General features: G+C 45.0%; 5 protein-coding genes and 1 long non-coding RNA gene across 10 annotated transcripts; 4 read left to right on the plus strand and 2 right to left on the minus strand.

The window, feature by feature from the left end:
- Positions 1–51: 51 nt before the first annotated feature.
- LOC6610603 (eukaryotic translation initiation factor eIF1) lies at positions 52–1,410 on the plus strand. The gene is made up of 4 exons (XM_002035135.2): positions 52–70; positions 131–182; positions 436–593; positions 1,037–1,410. The coding sequence occupies exons 2-4, from the start codon at positions 155–157 to the stop codon at positions 1,181–1,183; spliced, it is 333 nt and encodes a 110-aa protein (XP_002035171.1). The 5' UTR covers positions 52–70; positions 131–154; the 3' UTR covers positions 1,184–1,410.
- Positions 1,411–1,691: 281 nt separating this feature from the next.
- On the plus strand, positions 1,692–12,712 carry LOC6610604 (la-related protein Larp4B). 4 transcript variants are annotated; one of them, XM_032719884.1, is made up of 9 exons: positions 1,692–2,008; positions 3,597–4,428; positions 4,498–4,747; positions 4,813–5,187; positions 5,342–5,912; positions 5,973–6,493; positions 6,670–8,548; positions 8,632–8,963; positions 9,020–12,712. In XM_032719884.1, exons 2-8 carry the CDS (start codon positions 3,611–3,613, stop codon positions 8,772–8,774), a joined length of 4,557 nt encoding a protein of 1,518 aa, XP_032575775.1. In that variant the 5' UTR covers positions 1,692–2,008; positions 3,597–3,610; the 3' UTR covers positions 8,775–8,963; positions 9,020–12,712. The 4 variants fall into 4 exon arrangements, with proteins under 4 accessions (XP_032575775.1, XP_002035172.1, XP_032575774.1 ...); XM_002035136.2 differs by lacking the exon at positions 1,692–2,008 and adding an exon at positions 2,369–3,259; XM_032719883.1 differs by lacking the exon at positions 1,692–2,008 and adding an exon at positions 2,369–2,917.
- A 745-nt stretch (positions 12,713–13,457) lies between these two features.
- LOC6610605 (probable protein phosphatase 2C T23F11.1) lies at positions 13,458–16,143 on the minus strand. Of its 2 annotated transcripts, none has more exons than XM_002035137.2 (4): positions 16,017–16,143; positions 15,207–15,591; positions 14,419–14,749; positions 13,458–14,341 (listed from the first exon to the last, which is right to left on the minus strand). In XM_002035137.2, exons 2-4 carry the CDS (start codon positions 15,486–15,488, stop codon positions 13,842–13,844), a joined length of 1,113 nt encoding a protein of 370 aa, XP_002035173.1. In that variant the 5' UTR covers positions 15,489–15,591; positions 16,017–16,143; the 3' UTR covers positions 13,458–13,841. The 2 variants fall into 2 exon arrangements, with proteins under 2 accessions (XP_002035173.1, XP_032575778.1); XM_032719887.1 differs by lacking the exon at positions 16,017–16,143 and adding an exon at positions 15,901–15,923.
- Positions 16,144–19,397: 3,254 nt separating this feature from the next.
- On the minus strand, positions 19,398–20,962 carry LOC6610606 (CTD nuclear envelope phosphatase 1 homolog). The gene is made up of 2 exons (XM_002035138.2): positions 20,821–20,962; positions 19,398–20,757 (listed from the first exon to the last, which is right to left on the minus strand). The coding sequence occupies exons 1-2, from the start codon at positions 20,850–20,852 to the stop codon at positions 20,028–20,030; spliced, it is 762 nt and encodes a 253-aa protein (XP_002035174.1). The 5' UTR covers positions 20,853–20,962; the 3' UTR covers positions 19,398–20,027.
- Positions 20,963–23,062: 2,100 nt separating this feature from the next.
- Positions 23,063–23,605, plus strand: LOC116801187. The gene is made up of 2 exons (XR_004361825.1): positions 23,063–23,139; positions 23,432–23,605. It is a non-coding gene; the product is annotated as an uncharacterized LOC116801187 (long non-coding RNA).
- Positions 23,606–25,027: 1,422 nt separating this feature from the next.
- On the plus strand, positions 25,028–25,547 carry LOC116801086. Its single transcript, XM_032718655.1, has one exon. The coding sequence runs from the start codon at positions 25,292–25,294 to the stop codon at positions 25,442–25,444; it is 153 nt and encodes a 50-aa protein (XP_032574546.1). The 5' UTR covers positions 25,028–25,291; the 3' UTR covers positions 25,445–25,547.
- The last annotated feature ends 769 nt before the right edge of the window (positions 25,548–26,316 follow it).

The following is a 26,316-nucleotide window of genomic DNA, read 5'->3' on the forward strand; positions in this document are numbered from 1 at the left end:
TCGATTAGAAATCGATTTTTTTCCAGCTCTAGTCTACTTGTCAGACACATTTCCGAAAAAAACTCAATCAGTAAAACGTTAAATTAAAGTTTGACTATCAACAAATCATTTCAAAAAGTTTTTGTTTTAGGCTGTGGTTTGTTTTTATTGTCGTATGTCCATCCAGAATTTAAACACTCGTGGTAAGTTTAGGCCAAACGAGACACTTTTCCCCGACTCCTACACATGTACATAAAAATGGCCGCCCTCGCCGTCATCATCACGAACACACGCACACCCAACAACAAACATACACACGCACATAAGCGCATCTTGGTGCAAAAGAGAAACACGCTGCTGGGGTGTGATTACATGCCTTACAACCAGCGTTTTACATCTTGCATGCTCTGAATTCCCCGACAGTTTTAATAACCAAGCCTTTTTCCGCCTTTGCAGACCCCTTTGCTGATGCAATCAAGGGCAATGATGATGATATTCAAGACGGGCTAGTGCATATAAGAATCCAGCAGAGGAACGGTCGCAAGACGCTAACCACTGTCCAGGGCCTGTCCGCGGAGTATGACTTGAAGAAGATAGTCCGCTCCTGCAAGAAGGTGGGTCCATCTAGGAAATCCTTGTCTGGAAAATCTCTCAACTGTCGAAGCGAGATCATGAGCACGCGCTTTAACTGCTAATTCAGTAAAATCAGCACTTTAAGAACCAGTGTTAGCATTTACCCCCAATCTATTGATTTCCATGAGGTCGCTATAGAAGTTTAAACATCCCTTACTATGTGGTACATCCAAAAAGAGATGTTTAAAAGATTATTCGGTTATAATTAGTTTTTGCTATAGAAACCATTTCAAAGCTCCAAAGCTCAGATTTTTGCAGAAATGCTCCTTTCGAAACTGCGTTAGCGACCAGGTGAAAATTATTGATTTCTATTTGGTCAGCAGTTCATTTGCACAGATTCAAGACATTGTTTAAAACATTGATTGCTTCGTCGGTTGTGGATTTGGTTGAAAGGCACTAACATATTCATTCTATCCATTCACAGGAATTCGCATGCAATGGCACTGTAATCGAGCACCCAGAGTATGGTGAGGTTCTGCAGCTCCAGGGCGATCAGCGTGAGAACATCTGCCAATGGTTGACGAAGGTGGGACTAGCTAAGCCGGATCAGCTGAAGGTGCACGGCTTCTAAGCGGTCGAACGAACAAACCGTGTGAATCTTCATACCACTCTTTCATTCTTAAGCTCTGCAACAACACCCAAAAACTTGGAAAAGTTCTTTGTTCCGATTTATTCACACTCTCTTGATAGAACATAAACATACAGAAGCAATAGACCACTTACTGAGAACAATGTTATAAATAAAATTAAATGTTCAATTTAAATAAATGAATGTGTGCGGGCGCTGTCGTAACATAATGGGTCGAAAAAAGTACCTCTTTTAGTTTCGAATTGGTTTTTCTAGCCTGTAACGCAGAAAACGCTGTTTCATAGCTATTCAGATAATAAGATCCCGACTTAAAATATAGTAAAAAGAAAGGTGGGCCATTTATTTATTGTCTAAGCGAGAATATTAAAAAAAATATTCAAATTCAGAAACGTCTGATTTGGTTGTTGTCTCAGCTTCAGCAACGTTTCACACCTCGAATGAAATACCACCATAGGCCTTCTTGTGTATATTTGTCAGACTGTTGTGCAGTCACACTAATTTAGGCACAAAAAAACGGAGCGCGAAGTTTTTGCGTGTGTTGCATTTTGCTAAAAAAAAGGGTTATCTGAGTGTCAAACGTAGGCAAGTGCGTCCCCCGAAATCGAAGAGTTGCAACTGACGAATTTCCCAACGATAATTTTCCAAAAGAACGTGCAGTGAAGAATACGTGGACGCGCGGAACGCTTGGTGTTTCATTTTGTTCGTTCGGCTAAATTTAACAAGTGGTTTTTTGCCCCAGCGCTGTCGCAGCTGCACGAAATCGCCGTCTGCAGGCGGATGAGCCCGGGATTCTCATTAATCCCAGTGGTAAGTGAACATGGGCGCATAATGGTGCAGGTAACATGTTGGGCGAGGGGGAGGTTGGGCTGAATTTCGCTTAGCAATATTATGTTCTTGCACGTTTCAGGGTTGTCGCTTCGCAGGCAGTTGGTATTTTTTGTTCGATATTCTTGGGTAGCGTGCTTGTATTTGTGCGGTCTTCCGCAAGCTATTTTTCTACATTTTCATTGCAACGCAATAGTCATTTATGCAATACTCGTTAACGAAAAGCGTGAAAGCATGCCTTGACTTGCGGGTTTCTTGCTACGCACTTTTAAAAACGTATCAGGAAAATATAGTGACAATCGAGTTACTTTTGAAACTTCTAGTATTTGCAATCGCTTGCAACCCTGACTTGCGATCTATCGAAACGGCGAAAGTTTTCTATGACGATGAGAAGTCGAATTTTTGGATTTTTCGCGTGACAAGTTGGTGGTGAAAAAAAAAAACCAGGCACAACCTTAACAATTCATTTGGCAACTTGGCTAACGATTGGCTACTGAAAAGCGCAACGCTGACTGGTGCGGGCGGTTCAAGTGAGGTGTGAAAAGTCGCCAAAAGAAAAAAAAATCAATTGCCTCTCGGTCGTTTCCAATTTTCAATTCACATTCTCTGCGTGTGCAAAAAGCAAAGGAAAGGCGAGAAAAAAATTAGACTGCAAACGACAAGAAAAGAAGAAAAAATAGAAAAGAAACGGCGAGCGGAAAGAAGAGCGCAGAAGAAGGCCGAGGAAAAGGCAACGTAGAGTTGAAGAAAATGTTGTGGAAAAGGGGCGGAGGAGCAGGAGCCGTGTTTTCGAGTCGCAAGCAGCAGAAGCAGTATAAATAAATAACCATCGTCGCCAAAGAGTGCTCGTTATTCAGCGCGATTGGAATCGCGGAAAAGCAAGTTGGCGAAGTACGAAATATCGCAGTGAAAATCAAATTTTCCAAATAGAAAGAAGAGCTCCTCCTCACGCTCGTTCGCCTGCTCGCTCTCTCTCTCTCATCCTCTCCTTCGCTCTCTCGCTTCCACTCTCGCAACTGGGTGGCAACGTGTGTGCGTGTGTGCTGTGTGTGCCTGCTGTGTGTGAGTGTGCCGCGTGCGTAAGTGTGTGTGTGTAGCTCGAAAGAGCGAAAAAATAGATCTAAAAGAAAAAATAAGAGGAAAAGCAAATAAGGAGAAGCGAAATAACCGACTGTGTCTTTGTGTGGAATTTCTTGATAATTGCAACATACGTTACCATGGAATACTTCCTAGGTTGGTAAAATGCGTTAACTAGCACCCGTGCATGCGTGTGTGCCACCCCCAATGCATCACCCACATGCTTGAAAATTTGCATACGTATGTGTGCGCTTATGCTGGCACTGCTTTTCGCTTGTTTGTTTTTTGTTGTTATTAGCTCGAAATCGGGTTTTCCCAGCATCTGGCTTCCTTCGATTACGACAGTTTCCCGTTACGTCTACAATTACAAAATATTGACCTTGTTTATACACACACTCACCACATCACACACACAAAAAAAAAACTCAACCACACCACCCATCACCCGCCCACCCATAATGTAAAAACCGTCTTATGTGCAAACCTTTTGCAGGAGGATATGTGTACATGAACGGAGATGCACTCAAGATCCAGCCGCCCGTCTACACCAACGTTCCTGTCGAGACGGCGATGCTAGCAACTAATCTGTTTGGCGCCACAACCCAAATTGCAGCCTCACCCGCAGCAGCAACCGCTGCTCACATACCGTTGATCACAGCCGCCGCTGCAGCCGCCGCCGCCGCAGGCGCTCCAGCAGTAGCTCCTCAAGTTGCCGTTGCTCCAGTGGCCACCGCATCAGCAGCACAAGCAGCAGTTGTGCCCGCCCAACAGCAGCAGCAGGCGCATCCACACCAGGCCCAGATTCTGGCCCATACGCACGTAGCCCACCAACAACAACAGCAGCATCAGCAGCAGCAGACGATCCAACAGCATATCCACCAGCAGCAGCAACAACAGTCGCCGCATCCCGCCCAGCATCTGACCTACGGCCATCAGCCGGCGCTTCCGCAGGCCACGGCTGGAGGATCAGGAACAATTTCCGGAGGAGCAGTAGGAGCATCCGGAGTAGTCGTGGAGGGCCAGGACACCAACGAGTACGCCATCATGAATGGCGCACTCGGCCAGAATCAGGATGGCTCTGTGGTCTGCTACACCACAGACGCCCTGAACAACACGAATTTAGTTGCACTCGATCCGCAGTCCCATCAAATTGTAGTGCCGGTCCAGGTTCCTGTCCAAGTCCCAGTGCCCGTTCAGCTCCCAGCAAATGGGTCCGCTGATCCGCAGCAAGGCAGCCACAATGCAGCCGGTGGAGAGGAGCCCAACATACCGCTGGACAAGCTCAAACAAATGCTGGCCACCCAACTTGAGTACTACTTCTCCAGGTGAGATTTGGCAAACAAAATTCAACAGCAAACACTTTCTGACATTGCTTCTTATTCCGCTCCAAACAGGGAAAACCTGGCAAACGACACCTACCTGCTGTCCCAGATGGACAGTGACCAGTATGTGCCCATTTACACTGTGGCCAGATTTAATTTGGTGCGGAAACTAACCAATGACATCAATCTCATCACTGAGGTGCTGCGTGAATCGCCCAATGTCCAGGTGGACGACAAAGGCCTGCGCGTGCGTCCCAATCGCAAGCGTTGCATCATCATTCTGCGCGAAATATCGAACAACACGCCTCTCGATGACGTCAAGGTGAGTGACTCTATACGCTCTCCCGAGCCAGCCAAAATACTAATTGGATTTTGCTTATATCACAGGCTCTGTTCAGCAATGAGAGCTGCCCCCGCCCGATATCCTGCGAATTCGCCGCCAATAACTCGTGGTACATAACCTTCGAGTCGGACGAAGATGCGCAAAAGGCGTATAAGTACCTGCGCGAAGAGGTCAAGGAGTTCCAGGGCAAGCCGATCATGGCTCGCATCAAGCCCAAGTCGTTTATCAATCGCATCCAAGCTGTACCAAAGAACGGCTATCGCCTCACGTCGCCGCCGACTGCCAATGTCTTTGATCCATCCGGAGCCGGTGGCGCCACAGTTAGTTATGCGGCTGCCCAGCAGCCCCGCTATCTGTACACCAACGGAGCGGCCATCGCGGCTCCCGCCTCAGTTCAGTACAGCAACCCAGTACTGATTGTGAGTATAAAGTTTTGTTTTGTTATTCGAGTTAATTGGCGTTCCAGTAACTTCAATTTCGTTTAAGAGTTGCAGTGTTTTCATATACTAGTGTTTTCACAACTAAAACGATTTTATTTATTTGTTAATAATGCCAAACATTGTTTGTTTACAGCCGATTCCGCAGAATCAATTCTACCCTGGATTGGTGGCTGGTCCCTGGCCGCCTGGCACTGTAGCAGCCACTACCGCCCATGGGCAAAATTTCTACGAGCTCGGAGGAAACATATTTACCACCAATCCTTTAGCACCGCAGCCTGTGACAGCGGGATTCGCTCAACCTCCACCACCCACCTCACAAGCAATGGTCACGCCCAAACCGCAGGGCGGTGGGCGCTACAATAACAATCACCGCGGCAATCCAAACAACGTGGCCGGTACAAGCTCGGGGCCACGCGCCGAGTCGAGGAGCAAACCACCGCGCAGCACACCATCAGCCTCCCACATCCAGGGCGGTAACATCGTGCCCATCCAGATAACTGGACCCATTCCAGGAGGAATGGTCAGTGTGGTCCCGACCAACATTGTGCAGGATCCACTACAGCCGGCACCTTTGCAACAGCAACCACAGCAGGTGATCCAACAGATACAGCAGCAGCCAACGAGCTCAGCTCCGCAGCAACAGGCCGCCACGGTGCAGATGAACAACACTACGCGTCACTACCCCAACAAGAGCAACTGGAAGGGTGTGTTTTCAAATACCGCTTATTTGCGAAACAGTCTAATACAATTTTAACCCGTTACAGGTGGCATGCAAAAGAACCTGGACAAGAGCTATAGCGGTGGTGTGACCACCCACCATCACTACACAACCCAGGTGCAGGCTCTGCCCGCCCACAGCCACCACCTACAAGCTCAGCAGCAGCAGCAGCTGCAGGGACAGACCCAGCAGCAGCACTATCAATTGGCTTCCTCCAGCGCTGCAAGCGCTCCTCAAGTTACCTATGTATCCACTGCACCGGCCCCACAGCAGCCGGGCCAGCATCAACACCACTTGGTGGTCCAGCAGACGCAGCAACAACAGCAACAGGTAGTCCTTCAGCAGCAGCAAGTGCAGGTGCAGGAGCTGCAGGAAGCGGGGGACGGTGTCGAGCATAGCTCTCACGCCATGCAGCAGGTGAATCGCAGCAGCAACATGTCTGCCAGCTCCTCCTCATCGCTGGCCACTTCGATCAGCAAGGAGCCACTGCAATGGCAGAATCGTCCGCGTCGTCGTCGTCGTGATGAGGAGGGCGGTATCAACTATTCCCCAGGCGGGCGAGTTGGGGTGAGTAATCTACATGCATACAAAATTTAGCATAAAAGACTTGCGAATTCGAGAACCCTTAAATGGAATTTAAATTTAACGTAATTTTATAAAGCAAGTAGCTGAAAGTATAATATGTGGCTTACGCATTGCATTATGATTTTTTCTTAACCTCTATACCTTTGCATTCTAAACAGCTTTATGGCAGCTCACCCTCAAACCCGCATCCGCAGCAGCATCTGATGTCATCTTCCACCGGGAGCAATGTACAATCAGCTGGCGGAACCGATGGCGGCGGTGCCTCCCATCGCGGCGGAGAGCGCCAGAGCCACTACAACACCATCCACGACGTCCCACCGCCCCAGCACCGTGGCAACTACAAGGGCAATAACTACAATCCGCATTATCATGCCCAGCATTCTTCGATGGCGAGTGGCTCGCATCATCACCATCACCACAACACCCTGTCGTCGCAGCAGCAGCAACATCACTTGACCACCGGCACTGGGCAGCAGGGCTCGGGTCATCACTATCATCACCATCACCACCACAATTCGATTGGTAGCAATGTGGGCAACAGCGGCGGCTTGGGCGTTAGCAGTGGCGGATCCGGGGGTGGCGGAAGTGGCGGAGGATCGGGCAGCAACAGTCTGTCCGGTGGAAGCAACGAGCGCGGTATTCACCACAGCTCCTTGGGCTATCAAGGCCACCAGCATCAGCACCAACAGCAGCAGCAGCAACAACAGCAGCAGCAACAGCAACAACCAGCCGCACCGGTGCAACCGCCGCAGTTCGATTTAGAGGATGCCGCCTTTCCACCATTGCCAGCCACGTCAGCCACAGCACCACATACACCTCAGGCCACTGGCGGAGCCTCCCTGCATAACTCCACGACTTCGTCCTCCTCGTCAACAAGCCTGGGCCAAAAGCAGACCCTACACCAGCAGCAACAGCAGGCGCCGCATCAGCACCAGGTGCTGAGCAGCAGCGCGGATAGCGGTGATGAACAACGCTCAAGCAATCAGCAGGGAGTCGAGACCAGCAATATTCACTTGGCCAACAGTTCCACCGCCAATAATTGGGCCGAGAACCGCCTATCGGACGTGGTGCGCACTGGTGGTGGCGGTGGAGGCGGAGGCAAGGGCAAGGCTCGTAAGGATAACAGGCACCCACAGGGCCAGAACCAGTCCCATTTGGCCCACAACTATCAGCAGCATCAGCCGCGCAATCCACCTGTTAGCCCCACGCCAGTCCTGGGCGCTGAGTATGCGATCCAGATTCAGGAGGGCAACAATACTAAGAACGTTACTAAGCAGAGCTCCAGTAACAACAATTCGATCCATGTGATAAAGTGTCAAACACCAAATATCAATGCCAGCAGCAAGGAGGAGGCAGCCGGAGCCCAGCAACAGCAGCAGCAGCAGCTGGACAAATCAAACAAGACTGAGGATGAAATGCATCCAAAGCAGCCATCGCAGCAGCGACTGGTCGAAGGCTATGTCCAGCAGCAGCAGTTGCCGCTGCTGGCTGGCCATAACGAGTATTCCGCTGCCCTGGCCGCGGGCGCTGGCGCCTGTAGCGTGGTGGAGGGTGGTTTGACCACCAGTTTGGCCGAGTGCAGCCTGGGCCAGCACAAGAAGCCGCCCTCGGTGGCCGCCCTGCACGCCAAGAAAGACGCCAATTTGCTGGAGAAGGGCGCCAGCAAGCACAAGAGCGTGGCCACGTCCACGTCTACAGAAAACCTTTCGGCTGCCGCCACGGCCAGCAAACTCAGCTATGCCCAGGTGGCACAGCACCACAAGGCCGCTGCCTCCTCTGATGGCAAGGAGACGGGCTCCGGTGGCTCCACTGGCACGCTGTCGCCTACCGGCAGCCACAAGATGGACCTAGTCTTTGGTGACCCCGCCGTCGTGGTGGCGGCCGTGGAGAAAAGCGGCCTAGCCACAGTTTCTACCGAGAAACGCGTCGCAGGTGGAGCCTTGCCCGCCGCGTTGGTCGGCAAACCAGCTGGTGGACTTCCGGCCACCAACACAACCCAAGGCAGCAGTGCTGTCGTCGTCTCTGCCAAAGAGAAAGGTATGTTTAAAAGCCAGTAAAAGGGGTTCTTTAGATAATTAAATTTTTAAGGACTGAATCGAACAAATCTTTGCACACCACAGATAATCGTCCCAATGCCTCCATTCGCCCACTGAGCAAGGAGAAACAGCAGCAACATTACGGCTCTGCTACAGAGCACAATACTAATGCCAATATCGGCTTGGGGACTAGCGGAAACCGCAAGTCCAGGGCCAACAACTCTTAAAGGACGGAGAGAGGAGAACCAAACCGCGTTGCCAAAGCGAGGCATCTGTGAAACATCTTTGCAGGATGCCTCTAAAGCTGCATCCGACTGTAAATATATGAAATTCCATGTGTAAATATGAGCAAACCCTTTTGTTAAACCTATAAGAGCTAGAGATATCTATAAACGAACTAAGGAGGCATATGACAGGTGAGTTGTGGTGCATATGTAGCCTCAAAACTTACTATATACAGTCCGTTTTGCAGCACTTGCCGCTGCTCGTAAGAACGCGGAAACGAAAGCAGAGGAAGGAGAGAGCAGCAGGCGATGCTTGGACCAGTTATCATATTAGTAGGCAAGGACGAAGAATGAATGGTGCATACCCTTTCTCCAGCTATATTTAATCAGTTATCAGTTAATGTTAATCAACCTAAGCTAATGTTACCTAGACTCGGTGGGTACACACACACAGACACACAGCTTAGCGCGGCGCGGAGGAGCAGGACTGCGGCGACCGGAGACAGAGGAAAGAACAGACAAGAAATGTATGAGATGTATATGCCTAAGCTAAGCTATTATTACGATTACCAATAACGATGCCGAGTGAATAAGTCTTAAGAGGTTTGAGCGTAGTTAACTAACTAGCATCGAACGACAAAACAAAACAATACTAAAGCAAGCTAAGCCAAGCAATGGACGAGAGGAGAAGGAAATGTTAGGTTTTATTGCTAAATTACCGATAACACGTCGATTTTACGATATATTATTTGCCTTTAATATTTCATCATTCTCATTTTTGCTTACACATCAGAACGTAATGTTTATAGCCAAAACAGAAGTACACAGATACGAGTGCGTAGCCCACATAGCTATGTCTCTGCTAGTCTCACAGGATAGGGTTACTTCTATTATTTAGAAATATTATATATAATCTATATATATATTTATATACGATTGTTTTGAATCTTTGTAACATTTTAACGGATGATCTTGTTTGCGCAAGAGGTTTTTTTTTATATAACTTGATTATGGGGATTCTCGTACTTAGTTCACGACTTAAGGGATCCTTTACACAGACACACCCTAGGCAAACTTATCTTCTCCCAGACACCGACCCGTGAATGCCCCTCATTTTTATACTTAAATCGTATATCGTGGGACGGACTTACATTTTAAAATTGCATTTGTTTCCACATGAAAGCAATTTTCTCAGTTTGATGGTTTCACACGTCTATTTCAACAAGCAAGGAACGAAAATGGAATGCATTAAGAAGTTCGGTCATTGCTAAATACTAAAAACTTTATCCTTACAAAGCGTAGGTGGACACAGCTCAGCTCATAAGACAAACACTATCTAATGTTATATTTACGACTTAGGACTCTATACAAAAGGTGCCATAACTAAAACACACACAGACACACGAAATTCTATGAGGTTAAGGAAGACACAAAAAAGGGCATTTAAAACGAATTCTTTACCAATGTTTTACTGTCTCTCGATTTGAAAAGAAGCTTCATCTCGCCGCAAATTATTGATGCTCACCTTAGGTATAAATTTGCATAAAAGTGCATTCATTTTAATTATTGTTTCTCTTTTTATTTTTCACGATTTACGCACAAATTGATTTATGGAGTCTTAATTTATTCAAATTTAAGAAGCATGTAAATTGATTCCCTAAGCATTACAACAATTGGCAAGGGACTAATGAAAAATAATCAGTAGACTTAAGAGCGTACAACACGATATCTACAAACTATTCTAGGCATAAGAATAAGTTTAGATATGCATATATGGATATTCACACTAAACTTAAAAACATTACTTCTTTTGTTAGTCAATTCCTTTGATTTGAGAACAAAACTGCTCCGCCCTTTCACTTCGACACCAAAACGAAAGCCATCATTTTCATTTTACCATTCACAACCTCACTACCAAAACGAAGAAAACCCGCGTATTATGTTTATCATTCTCTTTAATTAGATGCTTATGATTATGAACCCACTGTGAACACACTGAACCATGTTTTCCCAAAAGAAAAAGTACTAAAACTTTCATCCAAAATCAAAAACGAATGAGAAATGAAAAATGAACTCTAAACGCAAGACTTCCAACCAAAATGAAATTGAAAATATAAGAGAAGGATAAGAAAACTGAAAAATCAATATATATACACATATACTTTGTTTCTATGAAAACAATCGAATATGCTAAGTGCCTATACTAACTAATATGTAACATACGAGCAGGGTACAGACCGACCACTGAGCCAAGAACCCATGTGGCACCATCCGCCCATCAAGTCCCATCAAATCGCATCTGATCACAAACAACACACAACTGCCTCTAGGACATAAACAGCAATCTATCAATCAATCATTTATTATCAAACCACTTACACCTACTCATTAGTTCGCCCAGTCTATGCGCATCCTGGGCAGGTCCAGCGCACGGATAGTTCACTGGGATGGTGGCCACCACACAGATAGTATACCTTGCTCAGTGTTTCGTCTCGTACCCGCCACACAAATGTATATTTAAATAATTCATAGTTTATAGTTTGTATCTTCCCCTCCAAATCGATGAGAAAGACCCAAGCAAACTGTAAGCCAACTAACCCCCAACACTCACACACATTTCTTTGGAAAGTTCTTAAATGATTTTGTTGTGCTCATCACTCACTGTCGGCTGCCAACACAAAATTATACGAAACACACACCACACACACACTTCGAACATACACCCCTTATACACTGTACAGTTGAACCTCAATATGGCGGACTGCGACTGGGACTGCGGACTGCGCCTTAGGTGAATCAATGGATGAGGAACAGCATGTGGCCAGAGTGGAGCCAGCGGATCGATGGGCGACGGCTCCAAGCTTCCGACAATGAGATGTGATATTATGCAATTGACAAATCATCAATTGTGTGCGACAAAAAACAAAAACAAATAAACGGAATGCGGGTTGGCCCGAGCCAGTCGAGCTTGCAACTCCCACTCGGCCACGAGACAGCCGACACTTGGGCACTTGACCACGCTGCCCATCCGCTCGCTGAGATCGAGGGACGATAGAGGACCGTGGCGAGATATAGGGAGTATAGGGAATAGGGAAAGTAAAGAAACATTGTTGATGTTGAATAATTTTAAGGAATACAATAAATTAAATTAAATTGTTAAATTGTAAACCTCAGTTCTTAAGTTATTTATTTTTGTATACTTAAGCAGCGCATATGACACCTTGTTATATTTACAAAATAATACTATTGCAAGTTCAGCAGACATGCCACGCCCATAGAGCTATGTATTTCCCGCATTGCCACCACACCATCCCAGAACAAACCAAACCACACCCAAATCCCAGCACATCTATTATACATATATCTCCTGCTCCTCAACCGAGACACTCGGAACCACACTGACACCTAGCTTAGAATAGCGATATGGTTTAGTTTTCGTTCTTAGACCACCCAAAAACGTTGTATTATTTAATCCCATAGAATGTGCCCCCCAACAGACCACTGTACATACCCTTAGCTATACATTTACATTTCCGGGGGCAATCTCCTCCTGATTTCATGCGATCACCTTCTTTGGCACTGCCATCTAAATCGCTCTAACACTTTTGCGTTCGATGTAATTCCGAAAGAACTTTTGAGTGGTTTCCATTTTGTTGCTTTGGCATTAGTTAGTTCACAAACTGATTTTGTACTACAGCAAACAACAAACAAACAACTCTAAACTAAAATGCTTACGCACATTGTTATCACTAGAAAAACAACAACAACAACACAAGAACAAGAAGAACATAAAAACAAGAAGAAAAACCTGTCTGTTAAAAAAACCAAAATGAGAATATGTAATATGAATAACGAGAGAAGTACATGCATACATATATAAATATATATATATAATCAATTTGTAATTGTACCGAAATTGATAACTGTAAAGTAACAAGAAGTTTATAAAATTGCATATGATTTAAACTATAAACTAACTATAAAGAAATACAATATCCCTCTATGCAGCAAGCGAAAGCGAAACCAACAGCAGTTATACATAATTGAATGTGTAATATGATGGCAAACATATAAATAAAAATATTATAATAAAACAAAACGAAAAAAAAAATACAAACACTGAGAAACAACCAAAAAACCAAAAAGCGTAATTCATTTCCTCTCTATGCTAGGATAGTTAAGCCTGAACCATTGAACAATTAAACAATTTGTACGTAAAACTAGACGATGATTGACTAGACGATGATGATGTTGCTGATTACGTAACGACTTAATAGCGAAAAGTTTAAATAAAATTTATACTTGCGAGTTGAAAACAAATATGCGGCCGGAACTTTTCATGACCAATGCTCCCACTCGGGCCACTTTTAGTCTTGATTCCACTGTAGGCCTCATATAATTATAAACTCTAGTAAATATAAAGCGAACGGCCGTTTTGTAGATAACCGAGGAAAACAATAAAGCGATAACCACACCCACAGGGGCCATGTACTCCAGTCCAACTTAGTGCCCAACCGGAGCCACAGCTGTTCCTGATAGCCGTCTTGGATCCACCAAAAAATATTTCAACTCATGGCAACAGGATTGGAGAATCCGTGCATCTTACTAGCATGGATTCTACATCCAAAATTATGACTAATAATATTTATCGCTTACACTTTAGTTCCCCCTTAAAGAAATACAAAATTCCACTTTCTTGGGCACTACAAAACATTTTGTTCGTTTTAATTTTGAAACTTTGCACTTTTTTCTTAAAGATCAGTCCCAAACAACTTTCACAAGTATGCTTAGGTACACAAATACTAAACGAGTAATACAATTCTTTTTTATCCATTTTGCTCGGGCATCACAAAGCATAGTAAATCATACATTAAATAGTTAGACAAGGCATATATGTATATACACGCATCGTGGGGTTACAGTTAAAACAATTATTAATTAACGGAGCAAACATTTTGGTAAGGACTGTGTGGCGTACGATGGTGTGTTGTGTGCATATAAAACTTAACCAAGAACACTTTCGCTGTTAAGTATAAAGAGTTGACCTAAGCGGTATTTGTGTAACCCTAATTAATCGTATATATAGTGGCTTTCGATCGCTGCCGTCTTGTTTAGATGCGATGCCATCTTCACCTCGTCGTCCATGGGACCGGAATTGGATTGCTTCTGGCAGGGTTTGGTTTGCGTTTCCGTTTCAGTATCTGTTTCCGCCTCCGCTTCGTCCTTGGCGACTTCATCCTTCGCCGCGTCGCCAGCTCCCTCTTTGTCATTGGTCGCCTGGCTGCCATTCCGGCAGCGGGCTATCAGATCGCTGTAGGGACGGTCGTGCAGCAGGCACACCAGCACCACGGTCATATTGTCGCCGCCGAGGCCGCCCATTTGACAATCGGGTGCCAGGCAGTGGTTCATCAGCTCCTCGCAGATCTCCTCCGGATACATGCCCATGCCGATGCGCGTGCGACAGAACTCAAGCACTTCCGCATTGCTCATCACATCCCAAATGCCATCGCAGGCCAGCACGATGAATTCCCAATCGTCCATGATTTTGCGCGTCTCCACGTCCGGGTAGGCTATATAGGCGCACGGAGAACAAGAAACAAGGTGATAATGCTTAACAAGAATAATGGATGGAGATGTTGTTTCTCACCTGTGACGATTTGATCTTCCGGTCTTTTGTTCTCCTGCTTGAACACATAGTCCCCGAGGGCGCGGGAAAGCGCAAGATTGCCGTTGACGCGATTGAACTCAACCCATCCGCCGCCTTGGATGATCCGCTTCGACTCCTCCTCGTTGTTGGGCTTGTGGTCCAGTGACAGGACCTCCAGTTGTCCGTTTACGCAGGCAATGGCGCGCGAGTCGCCTGCGTTTGCGCAATACAGCTTGTTGTCCTTCACCAGAACCACTACGGCAGTCGAGCCGGCCATCTGGTCACCACATGTCTTGTTGCGTAGCATCACGTAGTCGATGTCCAGAAAGCCCTGCAATTACATTTTATTTCTAACTGTTGTTTATATGTGTTTTCAAAAAGTATATGACTTTAATAATCGTGAGACTTATAAAGATAAAAGTATAGAGGTTTTAACAAGTTGTTTTCATCCCATTACTTATCATTCGTTTTTTTGTCTATGAAACTTAACAAAACTTTGTGATGCAGATGAGTAACTATTTGTTGAAATGAGTCGCTTCATGTCAGAATAGGTACGTATTGTCCATACATATACATATTTACATATGTAAATCTTTGGTTTTAAGAAGTGGGTACCCTTATATACCCAAGTATCCAATTATCATACATTTAAGGACATAATCGATACCGTGCATAGCCGAAAGAAGACTGCATGTGGGGAGTACATATACATAGGTACTCCAACTGCCTTCAGCGATCTAAAAATGTCGCCAATCCCGCCATCTAAAAGTGACTCTGCCGTGACTCACCTGCTGCAGCGCCTGTTCGATGTTGTCGTTGTACTCCGGCCGCTTGAGAACGTACTTGTGCAGGTGCTTGCCGGCGTACTGGGCCACCGTGGCGCCTCCGTGCCCGTCGTAGACGGCGAAGAAGGCCGCTCCCGGATCGTCCGGCAGCGAGAGGATGTGGGTGTGCGAGTCCTCCATGTTGATGCGCCACCCCTGCATGCAGGAGCTGCCCACGCGGTAGGCGGCGTTTTGGCAGTACGCTGACTCCTTGGCGGTCACCGGTTCCGATAGAGTCTGACCCATTGCGGCTTGTATGGTGTGTGCTGTATGGTGTGCGGTGTGGAGTGTGTTGCGTGGGCTGACTGCTCTGCGGGCGGGGGTAGTGTTATCGATTTACGTCGCTTTTCTGCGGGAAAGAAGACGTACAAGCACACGGGTTAAGTTAATTACGAAACTGACTGCTGCGGAGCGCGGAACCGACGGCCGACTGTCAACTTCAGATACGCGTGGGCTCCGGAGATTAGTATATCAGAGGCATAAGCAAACAGACGTGGAGATTTCAGGGCCGGATCGCAATCCGGAATTGAATTCCGCTTGGGTTCAAAGGGCAGGTGATAAATGGGCGTCGATAAGCCGGATATTACGGGGGACGTTTAACGTACTGCCTTAATGTGCTCCGTAATATGTTCACAGTTTGCAGCTTATTTAAACTTACGCAAAACCAGAAAATAAGAACAGAAAACCAGAACAGCAACGGAAAACAGGCAAAATAAAAACGGAGAAGTGGAGAGAAGAAGAGGAGGAGCGGAACACGCTGCGCTCATTACACACCTGGCGTTCACCGCTTTTGCTCGACCCTGCAAAGCGAGTACGCATCAAAGAAAAACTGTTCGGTAAAAAATTATTAAAAACTGCGCGTGTTTATTTTTTTATTTAATTTGTGTTTCGCAGTGTGAACGTGACTAAAAAACGGCAAATTATCAACTGCTTTTTAAAAGCGCATGGTTGCTGACTACACTAATGCCGGTACTGTTCAACACTGTCAGAGTGGCGCCCTTGCTTGGGAGTGCGTCTCGACTATTGCTTGGCACCACTGGCGAACAGCTTTTTGGTTTTGGCGCCTTGATTTGAATTTAAAAAGTTTAAAATGCAAAAAAAAGGTTACTTATGCACCTTAATTGTACAAATAATGAGTGATGTTCTTTGGCTTTCCATTGAAATTCACATTTCGAATGAATTTTGCAATTCCAATGCAAATTTCACATTATGCGGCTACTCTTTTCCGCTTCTCATTTCGCCTTTTCGTCGTCTTATCTGCTCTTTTATTTTTTTTTGTTTAGCTGGCGAGTGCATTGAATTTTGCGAATTTCGCTTTGGGCTTGCGGCAAATATACGAATTCAAGGACAAATGACGTCAGCTAAGCACTTTTTGCGGTTGCCGCTGCTGCTGATTTGTTGTTGCTCCCATATTGTTGTTGCTTGGGGAATTAAAGCTTGACTGGCATTCGCTGCCAACGCCTCTGCTTTCTATTTATTGTCTTCTTCGTCTTCTCTTTTTTTGGATTCTTTTGTTTTGCGCTTTTGGCGAGCGCAAAAAATGTATTAAATATTTGCACAGCAGCAGCAAAAGCAAAAGCCACAAAGCAATTTTTGATAAAGAACTTGTGGATGTATTTTCCACATTTCTTCATTTCCATTTTATTCGCATTATCTTTGACGCTCTCAAATTGTTTCGGCAAACAAAGTCAATCAGAACTTCGTTGTCGAACCTACATATGTATACTATTTGGTATCACCCGCCTTTCTTTATTTAAAAGTATTACAAATTTGGCATTCAACCAAAGATTAGATAGGAACGAACACACTTTCATACAAATACAACTATTACTAAATTATTTCAATTTTAAGGAATAATAAATAATTTGACAGTTCATTTGTCTTTGCTTGCTGGTAATCGTTTTTACACGTATTCAAACAACATGTATTAATTTGGCTCAGTGTATTATATCTCTGCCTTTCTTATCGTTCTGTTTGGTCATTGAAAGTGCAAGGCGTCAACGTCGCTGCACGCATTTTATTTCCCAACCTCTAGAACGCACATTTATTATGCATTTAACGTTCCCCGCTGACGACTGCAACTATCGACCCCGCGCCCACCGCCCCCTCGCCAACGAACGCCTCTTGCCATTTAAGATTCGCTTTCGCTTCCCCTTTTATTTCAGCGCACTCAGTAAAATTTCCATATTGTTTGTCAACCGCGGATTGCATCCAGGCTCGGTTTCGGTCCCTGAATCGCTCTCCAAATCGGAATCGGAGTTGGAGGCGATCAACAGCTCCGTATGCAGTCTGCATGCAAATGCTGCACTTCGGATCGCAGCAGCACTGAGCAAAATAATATTTATATAATTTTATAATATAATTTTATATATATAATATAATTTAAAAAAAATTTATATATACAAGTTCTTCTTACTTTAAGTTGTAAATATGTTAATCTGGCTTAGTATATGCCAGTAGATTGAATATTAAGTATACGCTTAGGTGGCAAACAAACTAAATTTAATCTCTTCTACAAGTGTTTTTTTTTTATGTATGCTACATTATTTGTCCAAGTGCATGTCCCGCTGACGGAAAGGGACTGCGACGGGGGCCGGACAGAGCAGGGCCCACAGATATCGTCAGGCAGTTCAATCACATTGCACAAAAGTTCGAGGTCAGTTATAAAAATAAAATTAAATGCCCTCGCTGGTCGCGTTCCCCCCAACCGCCCTCCCCTCTCAACAGTGAGCTCTTGGATGGGATTGGAATTGGAATGGGATTGGGTTTTGTTTTACATTAATTTCTGTTTGAATGCGACAAAATGGGTTTCTTTGTCTTTGGCTAGCTGGCTGGCTGGCTGGCTGGGCAGGATCGGTATAATGGGGTTGCTGCACGCAGCTCCTGCTCCAGCTCCTGTTCTCTGGACCGCCATGGGACTGGGCACAAAGGGTATTGTTCGGGGACATTGCGGGTCACTCGAGTGGAAGTAGGCCACTGGAGTTCTGTGTAACTTGAGCACCGTCCGATCGGGATCGCCGATGCAATTGTGTAATGTGAGCCCCGGCAGGGCAATGACTCCTTTCCCAAGGATAATGGAGGAACTTGGTCGCAGGGCAGGAAGTTAATCCGTTGCCATCTGCCAACTTACTTAGTTCAAAGTATTGAGCATTTTTAGTTTGTGGTGACCCCAATCTAGTATGTTTATAGAGCTATGAAAAATGGTGACCCAGACGCACCGTTTGAGAGCTGCGATTTCTGCGAAACCCAACGATGAGATACATTTACACAGATGCATAATAAATACGGCACCCGAAAAGGCAAACTGGCCAAAGAATCGATGTCCATTGATGTACAGGAGGCCGTGCGCTACTCTTCTTCTAAGCTCGGCTAACCAAGATATTGTTTTTGGCCAAGAGACGGACCCAGACAGTCGCTGACCGGTGGAATGCTGTTGAACTTAATTTCGGATGGCCGTACCGCAATGAAATGAAATTTCGATCATTTCCAGGGAATTCATGCCACAGATTTCGGCGCAGCGCGGCGCGGCGCGGCGCGACGGTCGCGGCCATGGCCGATCCTCAAAACAGACCAAAGCCGAAAAACCAGGGCCAAACTAGTTGGACGGGCTGCCTCCACTCCGCACTCGAGTGTCCCAAGGATCCCAGACGCAGGTTCATTAACTTGTTTGCCCCGCCGCGCGGAGGCTGCCTCACTTTTTTTTTTTGGGGCCGCCGACGTCTTGCTCTTCAGCATCCACCATCCACCGTCCAGATTCGAGATTCGAGCATCCAGTATCCAGCATCCGCGACGAGACAATAATGATCTTCGCTGGAAATGCGAGCCCCTTCACCGCCAAAGTCCCCCATTCCCCCTGAAAAAAGATCCTCCTCGCCGGTGGTGATGATGGTGACTTAATTGCCGCACCCAAATGGCTGAGCTGGACTAGGGATTAGCACGAAAAGTATTCGATTCTCCAGAGCCGCATTGGTGGCTCTCCAGGGTATGAAGTCAAGTGAAAATAGTGTTGCTTGAGTGTAAGGTGCGGGAACTGAAAGATTTCTGTGGAAAAACATCGAACTTAATCATTAACCCATATAGTGCGTTTTTGTGGAAGGACTTGTGTGTTGGTTTGCACTAGTTTAAAAACTAAAAATAGTAATGGATAAGCCGCATTCGAAGCACTTAATTATTTTTGCTTTCTTTGAGCAAAACCAGTTTCAAACCCAGTTTCAACTCAGATCGAAATGCAGATGGTGGAACGGGCCAAGCCCTATGATCCTTGTGACATTTGCTCATTTTTCACTGTCGCAACTCGCTGGCCGATAAAGTGGAGCACATTGTACTAGCCTCTGATTAATATGAGTTGTGGCCTGATATCGCTGCAGCCTTGGCCGAAGTCGTTTACTCAGTGAATCACTTGGCCTTCCACTTTTTCCAATGCTGGCTGGCACATGACTAAGCAGACCCTTGGGGCATGACTAAACCGAAGACAGTGGAAGATGTTGCTACACCTTGCTGTAGAGAGTATTTCTCAATCACTTTTGCTGCAAAATATAAATCTAAATTACACCCAAAGGATTCCAAATGCTGTTGTTTCATAACAACCCATGAGCCATACAAAAATTGCGCTTTGTGGAGATCTCTAAATGCCTGAATGACTCTCAAAGAATAAATTTCAAAAATCACGAGCACTCAATGACCTTTGATCAATGTGCAAAATGATAAGCCAATGTGATTCAGTGCTTTAAAATTTAACAAACGATTGAATAGAACCTAAAAAAAAAACAAACAACCAACTTCATATTACTGAGCAAAACTTTTGAAACGAGTGCAACGTTCGAGCATCGGTCGCACATCCTTCAGGAATCGCAGGGCGTCCAGAAAAGGTAACAAATTGATGAGGGCCTGGTCGCGACTGCCGACTTCATAGGACCTGATGAGAATGGCGTTCCCCGCATTTGAACTGCACTCCTTGCTGGAGTTGTCCAGCAGCACAACATTGGACAAATCCGGGCAGGCCTGCAGTACGGACTTGGACCACATTCCAAACTGTTCTATGCAATGCTGCCGATAGAGGCGACTCTTCAGGATGCCCCTTCCCCTGTCCAGGAAGTCGAGAATCGGAGAGGCATATATCTCGGCTCCGGATGTGAAGACAGTCAGGTCGTACCACTTGGATACGCGATCGAGGAAGTGATCCAAATAGGGGCGCTTGTAGACATAGATGGTGGCTCCATAGGCCCCCAAGTAGAACTTAAAGTCGTGCGCAATTCTCGGTTTATTCTCCGGTTTCTTGCCGCTTTTTATAAACCACGACGTGATCATGGTGTTATCCATGTCCAGGACAAGTGTTTTCCTGGCCACGAGACTTAGTCGGCTTTTGGAAACGGGCGACAGGCGATCCTCACTTTGGTAAATGATGGGAGTGTACTCCATGAAAACCCTATAAGCCCTCTCTAGAAAGAACCACAATCGGGGAATCACCACACAGGTGATGCCCATCACCAGACCCATTGTGGCCAATCCAAAAACGCTGCATGGATGCGTTAGGTGGATTGGTAATGAATATTGGAAGTGGTGCGTTGGTTCTACTTACTAAATAATAAGGAAATCACTTTTGAGCTGCATCGCATGATTTTAAGAAAAAATTAATTGTAATAGATAAGAGTAGGAAAAACAATGATACTAAAATTTCAATAAGTAGTAACAGAAATGGTAAAACGAGAGACAATTATTGTAGGGAGTTTGATTATTGAATGAGCCCCACTCCTTGACAACAGAGTCGGAGTCGATTGCTACCTGATTGATTGCACACTGGAAAAAAAGTTTGGGGAAAGTCGAGGGTGTTGCCTACCATAATAATGCTATAAAAGCAATGATCATCATCATAAAACTCTATAATGTGTTCCTGAATAAATCTCATAGATAAAAATGGAACAATGAAATCTTCTTTCACGATTAGTCAGCAATTTTCCTCATTATTTAGGTACTTAAAAGTTATAGATATATAAAATAGTTATGTACTACAATCTAGTTGGTTTATATCGTATCGTTTATGCCCCAAATATTGCGTATACGTCATGGGGAGCAGCGCATGCGAAGTGGGGTTAAGAATGCCATTAATCAATTTCGCTGCGACGTATATAATTTTCTTCCTGTTTGGATGTTATTAATCAAGCCATTGCCGATACCATATAATTTTCTGGCCGTGTGGATATTCAAGGAACTTGCAGTTCCACTTGCAGTGGGTGTTAAACGATCGGGATGTGCGTGTGTGTGTGTGTGGGGGGAGTAGCGATATAAACAGCCGTGAAATGCAGTGCCAGCGCTGACGCACAAAGACGAGGATCGGGATCGGGATCGGGCTCGGGGTATATATGCTATGTATGCTATATATGCTATATGAGGAGCAGCCACAGCACTGGCGGAAGTTCGCCCGGCGATGTCACTCGTGTAAAATATGGCACTGGCCTTGGGAGCAGCACGCACAATATGACTGCGCCGTCAAGACGATTAACAGCAGAGGAGGCAGCCAGATCAGCCGGACCTGGGAGAAATAATAAAGAGTGCTGCAACTGCAACTGTGGCCATGAAGCCAGCGGCGTCATCCAGAAGGAGAAGGAGCAGCAACATATTGTGCCCATCTGGACCTGGCCTGCACGCGATTGGGATGGAGTGCTAACGAAGTTAATTTTAATTAAATATAACGATGGACTTTCATTTTGAAATTATTTATTTATTATCATTATAATTCGATTAAAACTAAGCTTAAAAAATGTCAGGGGGCTATGTTTCTTACTAATGAATTGGGTATATTTTATTGCTTACTTATGGAAACTTTCATTTAATATAGAAGCACCCAAATTAATTGTAAAGTAAATGGAATCTTCCATGACAAGGTCCACCCCAATGGATGGATCATCCCACTCATTAGGTTCCTTCCTCGTCTGAGAGGAGCAGAGGTCCCGAGGCTTGCGTTTTTGCGTTTTTGCGGTGACTGTGGCGTCTGCTGGGTGTCAACATTTAGCCGCATGTTGTGCGGCTGCCACAACTGCAGTTCCCCAATTCTGGATAAAAAACACGCCGTCAAACAGAAGGGTGAAATTAACTTCTGAGTCGGACGAGGAGCAGTGCTTAGCACCCGCATCCAGGCACATGTGCTGTTCTCCTCGACGTGCGACATTCGTACAGTCGCCGAGTCAATCAGACCGGAAAATATGCACAAATTCCAATGGCTTTTGTCATGTTGCAAGGCGGTTGTGACTACATTTTTGCCATTTCTATTTCCCGAACCGCGACTAAAACAGTTGGGGCCATTAACTTAGTGCTATGAATGTAGTTCCTGTTCTTAATTTCCCTTTCAATCATACAAAATAACTTACTAATGAATGAACCAAAGTCAATACCCTGTTTAAAACACATATTCTTCTCTTAGAACTTTGTACCCTTTTTATATTTTTAATTGCAAATTAAAGGTGCCAAGTTTATGGGTGAAATTAGCGGCAAGTGGGCGCCACATTTTCGGCGCGGTGTATGGTTATCACAACGCTTATCTCACTTCGCGATTGTCGGAACCTGTAAACGCGATTTTGTTAGCCACGTTTTTTGGCTGCCAGCACTTGACGTGTGTTAAATTAGCATTAAACAATAATTTTGTGCCTGCTTTTTTTTGGCTTAGCCGCTGTTGTTGTTGCTGTTGCTGTTGTGGTGAATGCAAAATAAATTGCGCATAAAGTTTAATCACTTTGACTTTGTACAACACACACACACGCACGCACACACACTTGCAATGCCGAAAAATAAAAACGCACAACAAAAGATTCTCCACACACAGATACAAATACTGAATACAATATCGGCAGCAGCAGCGCAAACCAAAACAACAACGACGAGCCCAGTGGACAGTGCAAAATAAGTATAAAAATAAATAAAAAAAAGTTAAAAAAAAAGAAATAAATAAAAAATACACAAGGCGAAGGCGACGATGGCAACAGGCAGAGCGAGCGGGATGCAAATAGAGTCAACAACCTCCAGTGCATTACTCACTTTTAAAGACCGTGTGTGTCCTTCAACAAAAACTTTATCTCTGTCCCTCACTCGCTCGCTCTGCATCTGCATCTCGGCAGCTCTCGCTCTCGCTCTCTCGCTCGCTCTCACTCGAGCAGCGCGATTCGTTTTTTACTTCTTATAATTAAACAATTTTGCAGTGGCACTCCCCCAGCGCCCCCATTTCGTACTCCCCCCGCAGTCGTCTTTTTCCGGACAAACAGAACCCGAAAAAGTGAAGATCACGGAAAGAAATCGGATCGTAGTCTAACAATGGATTATACAATTATAGGGCGACCGTAACCTAATTAAAAGATTAACCTATTTTTCTGCTACTTCAATCCTTAAACTTTAAAATTAGAATAGTAACAGAATTTACCTCTATAGTAGTAGTATCTTAACCACAGAAATTCTTAATCATATTATTAGCACGATTTTTCTCAAAGTGCCATTGTTTTTGATCGCCATGGTCTTGTTCTTGTTCCCGGAGATTTGCACAAGTGTGCAGAAGACAGTCTTCTATCTCCACTTTATCGATGGGGCTTCGGAAAGTTTGTCGATTCCGCTGCTGCGCATTTTGGCGAGATGCGAGATGAATAAACTGTTGTACGCTTGCGTGACCTGTTCGCCATCTCGGTTGCTCCTCCTGCGCCCTCCTTTCCTCTCACTCTACCCCCCTCCCCCCACGCAAAGGAAAGAGACGGAGCGATTGCCACATCCGCCCTGCATGTTTGTGCGCTTTTTTGTGCGGCTAATGTCATTGACTGCAATTTGTTAGCAAAGTATTTCGACTGATAAACAAAATCTACACGATGTCAATGAACCCGGCTCTCTAAAATCGCCATCCGAAAGCCAAAACAACCCGAAATTGCAATTTGCGCCCCAATTGGTGAGCAACTAGGTAGGCGTGTGTAACAGAGATAGCAATCGGGCCTTGCACTCGCACTCCCTAAGGATCAGGGGTGGATTCTAACGGGGGTTTCGCGAATCGCGAATTCTTCAGCAAAATATACATATGTATCTGCACCTTATGAGAGTTTCCAGTGAGTTCTAACTGTTCTATTCTAAGAGTAAGTATTTAAACTATGTATCTTTGTATAATTTTTGTTATTGGTCTGCTATGAATCCCATAACCCCTTTTTAGAAGTGCCTTTCCTTATCCGCCTCTGCACATGAGCACAGGTTGGCAATGCCATAAACAAAGAATTCCTTTTGTTTGTTGATTCGATTTTTGTTCTGCGATCTTTTTATTTCTTTGCAAATTGTATTTTTATTTTTAAATAAACAAGCCGAGTTCATTGCATTCGCCAGAATAAGAATATAACAAATACGGCACGAAAGGCACTCGACAACCGACAAAAGTCGCAAAAAACAGGAACGTCGACTGATATACATGGCGTATAATTAACGGCTGCGCGTGTGGAGAGAGTTCAAGTTAATTTATCAATTCTTTTTTTTTCGGGACCTAACAATAATCGTCTTGCACTTAAGTAGGCGGAGTGAAAGCCATGTCATAAATACATACATACATACATATATAGAATCAATGAACTGATTAATTGCAGCTGTGCAATGCTGGTGACATAGTTTACTCGATTAATTATGGTAAGTAATAAGGGTTTTAAATAATTGAAAACCCCAGCACTTGTGTGTATTATATAACGATGATTTAGCAGCACATCCTTTATTTTTAAAACCAATCCCTTCAAGTGCGAACAGCTATGTTTTCCGCTCATCTGGCGCATTTATCAGATGGTGCCATATTTCCTAGGAGAAGAAGAAGGCATTGAATGTCAGTGGTGCTCGGATTACACTAAAGTCGGTCAATAACTTCGGAACCCTGCACAAAGCGTTTAAGTGACCACAAGTGATCAAGATGTACCTCTTGTTGTTTACCCCCTTGCCAACTGATCTTAAGCTTGGGATGCCACGCTAGTTTAGTTGACCGGTTTAATGACTCGAACTTAATTTGCGCCCTCGGAGAGAGGAAAGTAGCCAGCAAAAAATGCAAGCCGAAAAATATGCGAAACAACCAGGCAGACAACACCCAACGGCAAAAACTCGGCCTGGAGAGAAAGAGGCAGTGGCAGCGACGCGTCTGGGGGCTTACAATGGCGGTCGCAATACTAGTGGCGCTTGTAAAAAGTAACATCAAAACACCAAAAATGGTGTAACTGCAAAATATACTGCAATAATATTTTGAAAAATAAATTGTTGCACCCTTTTTGGAGATCTTAGAAACTTTGATCACTAATTGAGTCAGTTAGCATATTTATGATTTTTAAAAATATTTTAAGATTCATAACATATTTCGTCATTCCCAAAGGTATATAATAAAAAAGCAACCTAATGCGTAAGATCCCACAATCTTGACCGCCATTGTGGAAAGAGGGGATCTGCGTGAGTGTGCGTGCCTGTGTGTGAAGAAGGGGGCTGGAGTGGGCGGGACAGGCTGCAGGAAGAGCCCCCCAGGCGAGCGTGTGTGTGTGAGTGGGTCGCCAAAACAGACAAAAAACAAGGAGTGCATACGAGCAGAAGCAGCAATGCTGCCGCTGCCCCAAAAGAACGATGCTCGAACCGAAAGTAACTCATATTCGCGGCTGCGAGAGTGTGTGCGTGTGCGGCGACGGATCAGGCAAATATATAAAGCGGCGATCGGGCGATGCAAACTGCTCATTCCGTCGCCGTTCGTTCCGTTCGCTTTACTTTTCGTACTTTTCTCGCATATTAAAAAGTCAAACAAAATAATAAAATGAAGCGATCGCACACACACTCACGCACATATGTGTATGTACTTGTACATATATATATATATGTGTATATGCATACATATATATGCACGCAATGGCCGCCATTGACGCTGACTGCGCTGCCGACTGCGCTGGCGAGAGTATAAAAGCATAAAATCACTTCGTACTCGGGTTTATTAAAACCAAAACTGTGCAAGTGTCAAGATCGGTTGGCAGCAGCAAAAAAAAAAATAAATAAATAAGAAATAGCCAAGGACCCATAAAATAAATAATCTCAATACCAAAAAGTTCTAGTG

This window comes from Drosophila sechellia, chromosome 3L, assembly GCF_004382195.2.
Source record: "Drosophila sechellia strain sech25 chromosome 3L, ASM438219v1, whole genome shotgun sequence".
In the NCBI taxonomy this organism is placed as follows: domain Eukaryota; kingdom Metazoa; phylum Arthropoda; class Insecta; order Diptera; family Drosophilidae; genus Drosophila; species Drosophila sechellia.